At 36.4% G+C, this 12,523-nt stretch overlaps 1 protein-coding gene across 1 annotated transcript in view; it reads right to left on the bottom strand.

The window, feature by feature from the left end:
- The window catches only part of SLC6A11 (solute carrier family 6 member 11), a 108,589-nt gene that overhangs the window by 66,724 nt on the left and 29,342 nt on the right, over positions 1-12,523 (bottom strand). The window contains exon 5 of the mRNA XM_082004553.1: positions 9,358-9,490. Coding sequence (XP_081860679.1) covers positions 9,358-9,490 — 133 coding nt within the window. The remainder of the gene's footprint in view (positions 1-9,357; positions 9,491-12,523) is intronic.

The raw sequence follows: 12,523 nt of genomic DNA, 5'->3' as shown, positions 1-12,523 counted from the left end.
TCCTACAATGGGCCCCAGTTCTTTTTTTCTTTTCTTTTTTTTTTTTCCTTACACACATCTTTCTCTATTTTTTGCTTCTGTCCTTTTACTCTTTTTTCTGCCTCATTGAATCCATTAAATCCTTTATATAGCCTGCTATTGAGAAATAAATTTTCTTTGGGACTAGTGACTGAGTCTTAACTGCTGGCAGGCAAGGCTTAACTCCTGATGGGAGGGCAGAGAAAACGATGGGTAAAAGGTATGAAGAATCCATCTCTGAATTTGGGGTCTTCGAGCAGATACCTTGCAAGTGTCTTGCTGATAATCACCTCAAGGTAAAGGAACATCCTAATCCTAGCACTTTTTCCACGTCTTTCATGCATTAGTCTAAGTTATCTTTCTGCACATATTTTCAGCCGGATCAATATACTCCTTGCAATTATTTTCCTTGGTTTAGGTCCATATGCCAGCCCTTTTCACACAATTGTAAATTAGAAGGCATTCTGACGTCATCAGAGATGTGCTGCTATGAAAGAGATGTAAAATTGGGTCTTCTCTCAATTAATACAAAATTATGCACACTCAGAAATATAAGCACTCTTCAGGTCTGCCAATAGTGCGATAAACTATTTCAAAGACACTAAAGCTAGATTCAAAGTTGGTGCATTGCAGCTTACCCCAGAACAAGAACAGGCCTGCATGCAAGCTGAAAAACTTGCCGCTCTGGGGCGATAAACTAGGTCTTGTACAGGTGCACAATGCAGGAGAAGGAAGGGAGCTACAGTGGGGCCAAGCAGAGACCCGTCTGAGGATGGAGAAAGAAGATCAACCCGTGGCCCTTCCTAGCATAAGAAAAGAGGTCTGCGTACAAACAGGCCATCTTAAGCAGGTGTATGAAGGCTGGCATAGAAGCCACTGGCATAGAAGCCACTGGCATAGAAGCCACTGGCATAGAAGCCACTGGCATAGAAGCCACTGGCATAGAAGCCACTGGCCTTCCCTGCCCTTCTCTTGATGGGAAGTTCCGTGGGGTCATTTTTTTGCCATGGGGATACATTCTAACAGTGACAGCCTTGGCAGATGATTTGCAAAATCTAAGGCTTAGAATGAAGGGGAAAAGCCTTCAAATCTTGAAGTTATGAGTTGCTGCTTCATAAAGTTGAAAACATCTCAATATCGGAGAACTGTATCAATAATTCACAAAATATAAAGAAATATGAGCTGGGAGGAGGATGGGGGGTGGGGAAGGTGAAAAATAATTTACTATTACTGTGCCCTCTATTGTCTCCAGCCTGGATAAGGAAGTTATCTGGGAGGATGGACTGTGAAACATCCATAAATCATCCTACACTCCCCAGTGCTGCAAATGCAGGTGGAGGAGGCAGCATGACTATGAAAAGGTGGGAATGTGGAGAGCTCAATAGCAAGAAATGACATTACGCTCAGCCAGCCAGAGTTTGACGGCTTACATTTTCCATTTTATGCTGTTCACACAAATTCTGGGGTTTTCCTCAACAGAAAACTGAAAAATTAAATGTAACCAATATTTAAGTACAGTTGCAGCTTTTTTTTTTCTAGTAATGCATAGCAAGAAGTTTGACTTGTTGGAATAACCCTCAACAGCTCAGCTATCTATTTTGTATTGAACTATTCAGGCCTATCAGAACTGCAGCCTGGGACAGAAGGTCTTCAGAAGCACTACAGAGTGAAAAAAACAGGTTCTACACCTTTAGCTAAACATTGCTAAAATGTGGATGCTAATTATGCATATTTTAGCACATTTCATTGGCAATCTTATTTATTCATTATAAATGGTCTTACAGTTTTCAGTGATTGTTTCCTGTCCATCATATTCACAGATTAACAATGATGTCAAAACTATTTACCAAGCCACTTTTCTATTCTTGTTAATAGGTCTATATCAAAGCCTCTCAGTCAAACAGGTTGTAACTTATCTCTGGTCTTTTAACACACAGAATTAATACAGACTTCCATAAAATTTCTTGACGATTTACACTTAAAAGGTCCTTCACTGTGTTCAGCTGAGCAAGTCAAACTGATCAGTGGAACTAATTAAGTAAGGAACGTTGCAGCATTGGGAAGGACAACCACCATGCAGTTACAAAATGAATTTCACAAAGACCAGCTTAAGACCCTCATATTGATCACAGCTATAAAATGCACTTAGCAGCCTTTACAAGATTCTTGTCTAAGCTTCACATGTAAAGCTTAAATAAAACACTCAAACCAGGAAAAATCTGAGAGTCTGTACAGAATCTAACCTAGTTTGCCAACCATAACATTTTGAAAGAGACAGGCTCCCATCAGACCCATTAAGCAGAGAAGAACTGTGGAGAACATTACCTTTTAAGACACTATGCACATACACAGGAAAAAGGAAAAACTCAATAGCATAAGAGTAAAATAACAAATTATGCCATCACTTACACATATTTAACTCAATATCCTGCTTACCCATGGTAGGTAAAGCAGTACTGTCGCTCCTTTAAAAAAAAAGAAAGTTCTCTGCTTTGCTGAGGTGTTTATAACTTTTCCAATGATGTCATGGTAGAAAGTGAAATACTTGAATAAGTAATGGAAGAGATAAGTAAAAAAACCTGGAGTGCCTCATACTTTCATGTTTATAACTACATCATCAAGAAAGCTTGCAAGGTCACTTCTAATAGTTTAAAATGATGAACTGCCAATTATTTTCTTAACCAAACAGTATCCTTTTTAGAGATACACTGGATAATATGAGGCTATCCAATGATAAATTAGAAGGAGAGTCATAAAAGTTTCATGAGGAGATACTGTGTAATCATTAACCTATTATTTTAGCTTTTGACTTGCAGGACTATTTAATCAAGCATCTTAGACAACTCATGTTTAAGTAGAGAGAGTAGCTATATCAGTGCTTTTTCTCATGTAGCACTTAAACATGTGAGCACAACAATACTTTTCAGCAATGCTTTCTGTGCAATGGTAACGGAGTGAAAGCTGGTAGAAAGTGATAAACAGAAACATATTAATGTTTTCTAGCATGTTTTCAAGTCAAAGCTTGATGAGACAGTGTGCAAGACATTTTCAAAATTGATTACAATCTGAAAAACAAGAAAATTTGTTTTAAAGCAACATCCACATCTTTTTACAAGGGTAACAGCCTCTTAGCTCTGGGTCTACTACTCTAGATTTGTTTTGTAGATCCTTGATATCTATGAAAGAGTTGATGTTTTCTGCGTGTTCTTGTGTCAAGTCAGGACAACACTCCTGACCTTACCTTTCGGCATCACCCTCTATTTTTATTGGACTCTTCTTCTGTTGTAGTTTTAAAGTATATCAAGTGGAGAGACAGCCTGAAATTAATGCATCTCTAAGATCAAGATGATGTTCAATTTCAGGGAACAGTTTGAACAAAATGAGTAAGAAAATACTAAAAGATTCAGAAGTCAGAATCAGAGAGAATAATATTCAGTGATTACCGAAGCCTATCTCTGTGATACCTAAATTAGTTCCAGAAAAATTTGAAGAATGGACTCTTAAGAGATTCTTCTCTCTTCCAGATGATCCTGAAACAATGTGAGAAGGATTTCTCATCACATATTGGCCGGCAGCTAATGGAGAAGTAGAACTATAGAAGAACTATTTTGGTGTGGCTCTGGCAAAAGAATAGAAGTATAGTCATTATGATACTAATGAGAACTCATTCAAAAAGACACCCCACCCCCCCACCCCACCCCCCCCCAAAAAAAAGCATGAGTCTTGGTCTTAGTGGTCATACAAGCAGTGGGATACTCTAATACTAAATAAAGTGAAAATCTTGAAGGTACAAAACAATATTCTCCTAACACTTCATATCAGAAAACATTGACTTTGTGTTGAGTCATAAAATGACAAAACCTGACCTACAGTTTTACAACAATTTTTTTTTTTGCTCACTAAACGATGTTGCCTAGACCAAAAGCAATTTTCCTCCAGCTATCCAGATTTTTTTCAAATTAGTGTTACCCAGATAAATTATATCAGAAATAATTACACATATAGGTGTTACACAACTTTCTTTATGGAAAGGTTCAGGGAACAAATTGGAATGCATTGTAAATCTGAACACAGTTTATTATTTTGTAAGGAACATAAGCTTTTTCTGTTGTTTGCTTTTTGTAACCAAACCATTATTTAATAATGTATGCTGTTTCCATAGAATACATGGCAAAGCAAAGAAAATGGTTTGGAGTACAAATTCATATGGCAATATTATGTGTTACTAATGTTCTGTAAGATGGAAGCTGTCTTCTTGGCAACGTTTACCTATAATATCCTTCACAGACTTTGCATTATTTGTTCATTAGGTCCAACTCTTTGCAATAAGATTGAAAGGGTCTTAGCTTGATTTTCCAAGAAATGTAAAAGATATTGCATATGGACAAGGGCAGTTTATGGCATTTATTACACATCAAATACTCACTTGCTTAAACTAGCCTTTGGATCCAAATCTATTAGTCATTATTATATTAGTTTCCCTTTTACACGGAATTTTGCTTTTCTCTTTGTGGCTTGCTTTCAAACATAAGATATCACACTCAAAAATGCAAAGCTGGGGGTGTGGTAAAATGTTCTAATAGCCAAACTTGAAAATAATAGCAAGACAGCAGGCCGCTTTTTAACACTTTTTATTCAACCCTTCCTCATCTACAGTGGGCAGAAGTAGTGCTTTTTCATAGCACACAGAGAACAGAAGCACACCATGCAATGATATTACAAAGACATGAGCAAGTTTGACCAGTGGTCCCATGGCTGCATGGTATAGTATAGGCTGATTAGCTGCCACTTAACATTCATGAATAAGCCAGTGATGCTGAGTAGGAAAGAGAGACTCAAGAAGAAAAAAAAAAATCCAGCTATTAGCTTATTAATATAGAAGTATTTTCAAGTCATTTTGTGTGCATGGATAATTGCAGACACTCAAACTCATGCTGCATAGTAACACAGATGATACAAAAATGTGTTTTCATCAGGAGTGGGTGACAAATATAACAAGCTAAGCAAAAAAATTTATAATTCATAACTCAGTAAATTAAATATTGGAATGAACACTACCTGTAGGAAAAAAATAATTAATTAATTATCCTCATGATCTGAGTAATTTAGGATTGGAATAGGTTGCCTCAAGACATGTGAAATCTCTGTTCTTGGAGGTTTTTAAGATGCAGCCAGACAAAACACTAAGAAAACAGTTCTGAGTTCAGCATTGATCCTTTCTTTTGACCAAGAGGCTGGAAAAGAGACTTCCCAAGATCCCTTCTAACCTGTACAATTTTGTGATTCTATAAATACACGTACCTGACAGGGTTCTGAAATAACAATATCAGCACCAGACAGGGATGTGTTGATGCATTCAAAAAGTAAGCAAGATGCTTGAACAGAAAAGGAACGGATTGATGAGTAAGACAGAGACTACCATAATGCTTTTACATAACTCTAAGTCTACCAGCCTCCTCACTTCAAAAGGAATTGTGCAGAAGTTGCTACAAGTGAGGAGTCACTATGAGCTCAGAGGAGTGATCATGATCTGAAAACACTCCCATATTGTCATTAAGAAAAAGAAAAGAGGAAAATATTAGGATTACTTCCTTCAGCGAGGAATTTAGAAAAAATAGATTAGGAACTTCTGGTGTCCCTTTCTCCAAGTTTAAAGCACAAGGACGGTTAGTGAAATTCATAAATGGATCCAAAAAAGAACTGGTTCCCTGGTACCTGAAGATTTCATGAATGTTATATGAAGAGCAAAAGTTAGCAAGACTCAGCAACTATGTCAGTACATTCCATTATAGAAATACTCAGAATAGTCGTAATTAGCAATCATAAATACTGTGAGAAAATAAGATACTAAACCAAGCCCTAATGATCAGAGTCTACAATGATACTTTGTATGTTTAGAAAACTTTCTTCAGCTTTCTACATAGTTCTTACCTCATCTGTGGAAACATTGGGTGGTAGCTACTGAAAATACTTCTGCGTAAGACAAATATCATGTATTATCAAGATCAGCAAGTTGGAATATACACATAACATTGTGATAACAGTACGTTATCATATTTTTCTCCTTTTGATTTTGAGGTTCTCATTCAAAGACCCTGCATTTAATCAATTTCCAATATTTTAAATGTGAAAGCTAGCACACAAATAACTACAGATCTCAGATTGAATAATTAACGGCAAGAACCTATGAAAAGGCACAACTATGTTTCTTCTGAAAGCAGTCAGAACCACCTGAAATTGTTTTGATATTACATATCTGTTGGTATGCGAGAAATAAGAACTGTAATGGAAAGTTTGAAACATCTTGTTAACAGTGTCACAAGCACTTCATTTGGCGATAAACTTCATGTTACGATTTAATATAGTTAATATATTAAAATATTAAATATTCATAACCTGAGTAGATGAGTTCTGTGGCAATGCTAGTTGGAGAATGATGGTTTTATTTTATGTCATCTTTTAAGGCTTAGATTATTTTTTTCACCATGCATTAGGATGCAGAGTAAAAAGAGGAAAAAAGTAAATCAACCTCTTGAATATTTCACAAAACACAGCTGAATGAAGATGGTAAGTCTCTCTCTCCACTTCTCCATTTTGTCTCTGTTTCCCTTGTCCTCTTTTTCTCTAGCTATTCTGTCCCACAGACACATTCCTTTGAAAATCTTTCCAAAACTGATAAAACCTTAAGAAGTTTTCTGCTTTGAATGAATGTGTTATTTCATTGAAATTACTCAATCCAATTAAAGTATGTAGCAAATTTAGCAGGTTAGCCTCAAAGCACTTTTAATATTATAATCAAATCTACAAGCCAATCTTAAATGTTTCCTGGAAATGAGCATATAATAAATTCAATCTAGTGTGAAGGACTGATCAGATGAGCTTAAATATGACCTTTCAAAATGCCAGTATTTCAGAAATGGAAACTGCAGCCCAGAAGACTGCTCTGTCATCTGTATTTCAGAGCATTTCATTCCTTTGTAGCATCCACAACACCTGACTGCTATGTCTTTGTTTAGCTGGTCTGGGGAGGCAGTGAGATGGCACAGATTTCCAGTGACCTTGGCTGTAATGAGTGGCAAGTGTAAGAATATTAAAATTCTTAAACACATTTAAAAAGTGAACTTACATCCAGGGAAAAAAAGGTATCACTGGAAACCAATTACAATGTCACACATTCATCTAGTAAAAGGCTTTCCTTACTAATTACAGGACCAGAACTGGATACATGTTTCTTGAGAAGCAATGGATCCTCTGCATACGCAGATGGCTGATTACCACAGTGTCTCCTGAGGAACACAGGAATATACCAATCTGCTTGCTCATGATTCTGGGAACAGAACTGCTGCTCATGGTAAACTGACTTAAGTAGTGTAAATATATGATGAGTCTACTTCTTACGGGGCTTTTTTTAAGCTTGAGACATATAAAGCTGAATACTGGATATTAATTCCATTTTCTTTGCACTTCTGCTTAGTTAATAAGCTTATTATCCCATTTCAAGTGGGCAAGACACGTCTCTTTCTCACGCTTTTTCACCTAACCTCATCAGAAAGGTGGTTATCAAAATCACACTGAAATAAAACCAAATAAAATCCACCTACCAGTAAGCTGAGGTTTTAGCTAAGCTATCAGGGGGAAAACAATTTAAAAAGTCAAAGAGGTCAGTTTCACTTTAATTACTTCCAAATTTTAAGATCTGAGGAAATGGTATAAGCTGAAGGAAACTCATGTGATACATATAACACTAAAAATCTGCATATAAACCACAGAAATGCAGAAACATAAAATATGTTCTTTCTGAAATCAATAGAGCCTCTCCCTATCAGCAAATGATTTCTACTCATGCTGTGTTTCTTAAGTACAATGCAGCTTTGCACAACCTTGCATGCATGCACGCACGTGCATTCACAATACATGTTTTTTCCTCCACCCTTGGGTCAGATTATACTACGGTAGAATAGATCTCCATCTTCAGATATTCTTTCTGATGGAAAAAAGAAAATCAGGTTCATTTCTTCACTGCTCCTCAGACAACTCAAAACCACTTTTGTACCTCCCTGGAGTGCATGCTTCAAAGACATATGGACATTTATCTTGTCATTCCCTTATATCACCTTTGCTTCTCTATATTTTTCTCTTCAGGTTTTTTTTCCACCCTCTTTCTTCTAAACTATTCATGCTTATATGTATCCCTAGACAGTCTTTCTCAGCATTTTTCCTGCAGTGACTCGATAAAAGTAGGGATGCATAAATCTGTGAAAATACTTAGATGAAAAATGCAGTACCAGATTGATTGGCACAGTTGGCAAATACAGACAGCATTCAGCAAATAGTTTCAGCCAAAATTTTCATAGGAAGAAGGATGTGTGTCGTTGAGAAAGCTGAAAAATTTCACTCTGATATTTTCTAAATTAAAAAAATACTCTACATTTCACATATTTCATTTATAAATTTAGAGTACTAAAACAGAAACAAACAAAAAAAAATCCAACCACACTTCCAAACTAAGTAATAAACTATTGAAAATTAAATCACAAAATGTTTCAATCCACCAATTTTTTTCCTTGTATTCTTTGGTTCCAATATGACAAACCAGTGCTTTTTTTAGATACACACCCCCCCTCCAGAACTATGGCGCTCTTCCTCTCTCTGTTTAGTTGATTAATCATATATTATACTCAGAACTACATCTGCTACTATTCCAAGGGCAACCTCTCCATCATTCCATGACTCACTTAGCCTGGGAAGTAGTGTCTCCCTGGTGGGTTTCCAGTATGTAATGGAATTCTCTCAAAAAGTTACAAGAGTACTAGATATTTTTCTTTTTTACCCCCTAATATGTCCATCTTTATCTCTTTGGTTTTGGGGTTTTTTTTGCATTATTTCTGCTTTTGGTGTTCCATTTGCATTTTCTTGCATTTGTATTTGTTGTGGCTTGCTTATATTTCTGAATTATCTCTGCTTATATGTAACTTACTTGTGTCATTGAGAGTCTCAACTCCTGTCAGTTTGGGACAAAATTCAAGTTTTGGATACCTCAATGCACAGAAATGAACACAGCCCAGTACTGATTTCAGGGTTCAAACATTGGCCAGTAGTGTGGTTTTCTGAATTAACAAAACCAAACTAAAACAAAATCAAAAAGCTTCATCTAACAGAATTAGGGAAAAAGCAAATCATTAAAAACAAGAGGAGCAAAACAATGCAAAGTATGGCTGATTCTTCATTACCTAGTACTACAATTTATATACCGCCAAGTATAGTTACTTACAGCAATGCAAGATGCATATGAAATTCTACTGTTCATAGTACAGCGGATGCACAGAATTTTAACCTCACCTTTCCAGTAGACTTTGTTCCTTTCCAAATGCAAAAATAGCAGATAGTCCAAGCAGCAAGGAGGCACAGTGCAAGTTCCCAGCGAAGATTCCCAATATGTTCAATTCCATCAGATATAGCTAACACCCTTCGTCTTCCAAGAAAAAAAAAAAAGAAAAAAGAAAAAAGAAAAAAAGGTAATAATATTGAGGCAAAACAGCACTACATATAAAACACTGGGCTAAAACTAAATCATCTTCAAGGAAGGAGACTCTTGGTTACTGACTACTGAAAATGCACCATGCTAAGATAGAATAGACAGAAGGAAAAAAAGTAGAATATTCTCAGTGGATTTTACATCTGGTTAAAAATGGATTTTTTTGTTTACAAATGTTTAATTTTTCCAGGTCAGTGACAAAATTTTAAAAAATCTTAAAATAGCTTTTGTATAAAGACAAGTCAAAGAAAACCCCCAAATTTCTTTTAATTAATAACTGACACAAGCCCAAAATAAAACATTTCAATAATTTTTTTTCTCAATTTTACTGTTTTTTCAGGGCAAAAAAAGTTCTAACCTTTATTTTTACTTTGTAACATTTATTTTCATAAACTCCAGGGACATCTTATTGCAGCCTGCCAGGACTGAAAGGGGGCTTAGAAGAAAGATGGGGACAGAATTTTTAGCAGTGCCTGTTGCAATAGGATGAGGGATAATGGTTTTAAACTAAAAGAGGGCAGATTTAGGCTAGGTGTAAGAAAGGAATTTTTGACAATGAGGGTGGTGAAGCACTGGCCCAGGTTGCCCAGAGAGGTGGTAGATGGCCCATCCCTGGAAGCATTCCATGTCAGGCTGGACAGGGCTCTGAGCAACCTGGTCTAGTTGAACATGTCCCTGCTCAGTGCAGGGGGGTTGGACTAGATGGCCTTTAAAGGTCCCTTTCAACCCAAAGTTTCTATTAAAAAAAAACAAGTACACAACTTTTTTTGAGAAAAGTGGTCAGAAAAAATATGTATTGCATTTACTATTTGAAAATAGTGTATTTGAAATACTAGCCACTCAGTTCTAAAAACTTTAAGTCCTCATGAATTTTAGGAACACCCCTCAGTTCATACTCTGGGGCCAAAGACTTTACTAACAAGAGAGAGAGTGATGAACAAGAATTTGGGAACAGAAAAATCAAGTGAACTGGTAGTATTCACACAGGAAACCTGCAGAACCAGGCTTCAGTGCATTTCCAGAAATCTGAGCTAACATTTTATTCGCAAGAATGTTTCTCTAATCTGAGAGATGCATGGTCCTTTCATGCCCTCTTTTTTTTTTTTACTTTAAATAAACACTCAGATTAAAGAAAATGTAAATTATTTACCAGCCCATAAATAAACCATGGATACTCCTAGTTGTATGGATGAAAAAGTTAAAAGCAAGAATAAAAATTTATTCTTATAATGCTCAATGATTTCATAAATTCTCTTGAGATTTTCAATAGCTCTTCAGCCTGAAAGAAGCCCTATAGATAATTAAAAGACTTTTTTTCAGGAACCTCAATTTTCCAGAAAAATAGAAGTATGATTTTACTGGTATGTGAGGTCAGAAATTGCATTAATTTCCATACATTCAGAGATTTAGAAACTTCTCATATTTTTTAAACAACTTAAAGCAAGCAACTAGTCATTTGCTGATTGAAGAAGAATTCATTTCATTCATGCTTTTTATCAGCTTAATTAAATCTCTATAGGGATTGGTCACAGTTCATTCCATGTGTGTTTCCACAAATATATTTGCACACCTGTATGCACACATACACAAATTCACATAAAAATTTCCAACATTCAACCTTACATAAATTACCCTGAGCCAAGTTTTCCCTGAAATCTTTATTACATGTTATCTATACAACCTCAGAGACCCTAGACTTACACTACTCACCCTCCCAGACACATTGTGAATGAAAGAAAATTAACTGCATTTCACAGGTACTCTGATACAGTTAAAAGCCCTATAATAATAATCACTGTATTATATCATAGAATCACAGAATTATTTAGGTTGAAAAAGACCCTTAAGGTCATCACATCCAACCATTGACCTAGCACTGCCAAGTCCACCACTAAACCATGTCCCTAAGCGCCACAACTACATGTCTTTTAAATACCTCCAGGGATGGTGACTCAACCACTTCCCTGGGCAGCCTGTTCCAGTGCTTGACAATCCTTTTGGTGAAGAACTTTCTCTGATTAGCCAACCTAAACCTCCCCTGGCACAACTTGAGGCCATTTCTTCTTGTCTTATCACTTATTAGCTGGGAAAAGAGACCAGTATCCGTACATATAATTAATGTGCATATAATTATACAGATAGTGTAATTAATGACAATAAAATATATTTAGGTTAAGAGTTGAGTATTAAGTTAAAAAAGTCCGACCTACAATTACCCATATGAAATAATTCTTCCTTTTGCATTTGATTTAGTCATTGGCTGAGGCAATCAATTCAGGGAGTAAAAGGTATGATCATGTAATTCAACCCCATGCCTAAAATAAATAAATGTTGGGGTTACCTGGGGAGGAATCTGGCCTGGTTCTTTCTGCTTTCACCAGCAGTGGGTTAAGGATGAACGGGACATTCCTTCACCTGCCTCTAATGATGGGGTAGTAGGATGGAGACATCAACAGCTGGTGATATGGTAGGAAAATTAAAAGATCGATCACCAAGTCCTTCAGATGGCCTTACAGATGCTGCAGAACCTAATCAGTCTTTCACACATTCCAAGAGCTGCAGCTGCTGTTCCTGCACAGCCATCTACAACATACGTGCTGAAAGTTTACTGCTTAGCTAAGGCAGGACAAAATTTAACAGGTCAAAGAAACTTCACCAAAAAAAAAAAAACAAAACTCTAAAGCCTGAGCTTTGTCGTCTTATTTTCCAACACATGTAGAGGTGGAAGATCTTCCCACAAAAAAAAAAGGGGGGGCGGGGGGGGGAAGGAAGGTTACACAAACTTTTTGCAATAGAAGTTGTTAAGTGCTTAAATGTAAAATTATTGCCACCTCATCCACATTTCTTCCTTGTCCAAAGTAACTAGCTTTATTCTGCAATGCTTCTGCCATCATCTAATTTAGGGAGAGAAGTGGTCTAACATGGAACACCCTCAGCTAGCTAAGACCTACAAAGAAACTAAAGAACTGT

Source organism: Phaethon aethereus, assembly GCF_964289735.1.
Source record: "Phaethon aethereus genome assembly, chromosome: 11".
NCBI classification, from domain to species: domain Eukaryota; kingdom Metazoa; phylum Chordata; class Aves; order Phaethontiformes; family Phaethontidae; genus Phaethon; species Phaethon aethereus.
This window is presented reverse-complemented; position numbering and strand designations above follow the sequence as displayed.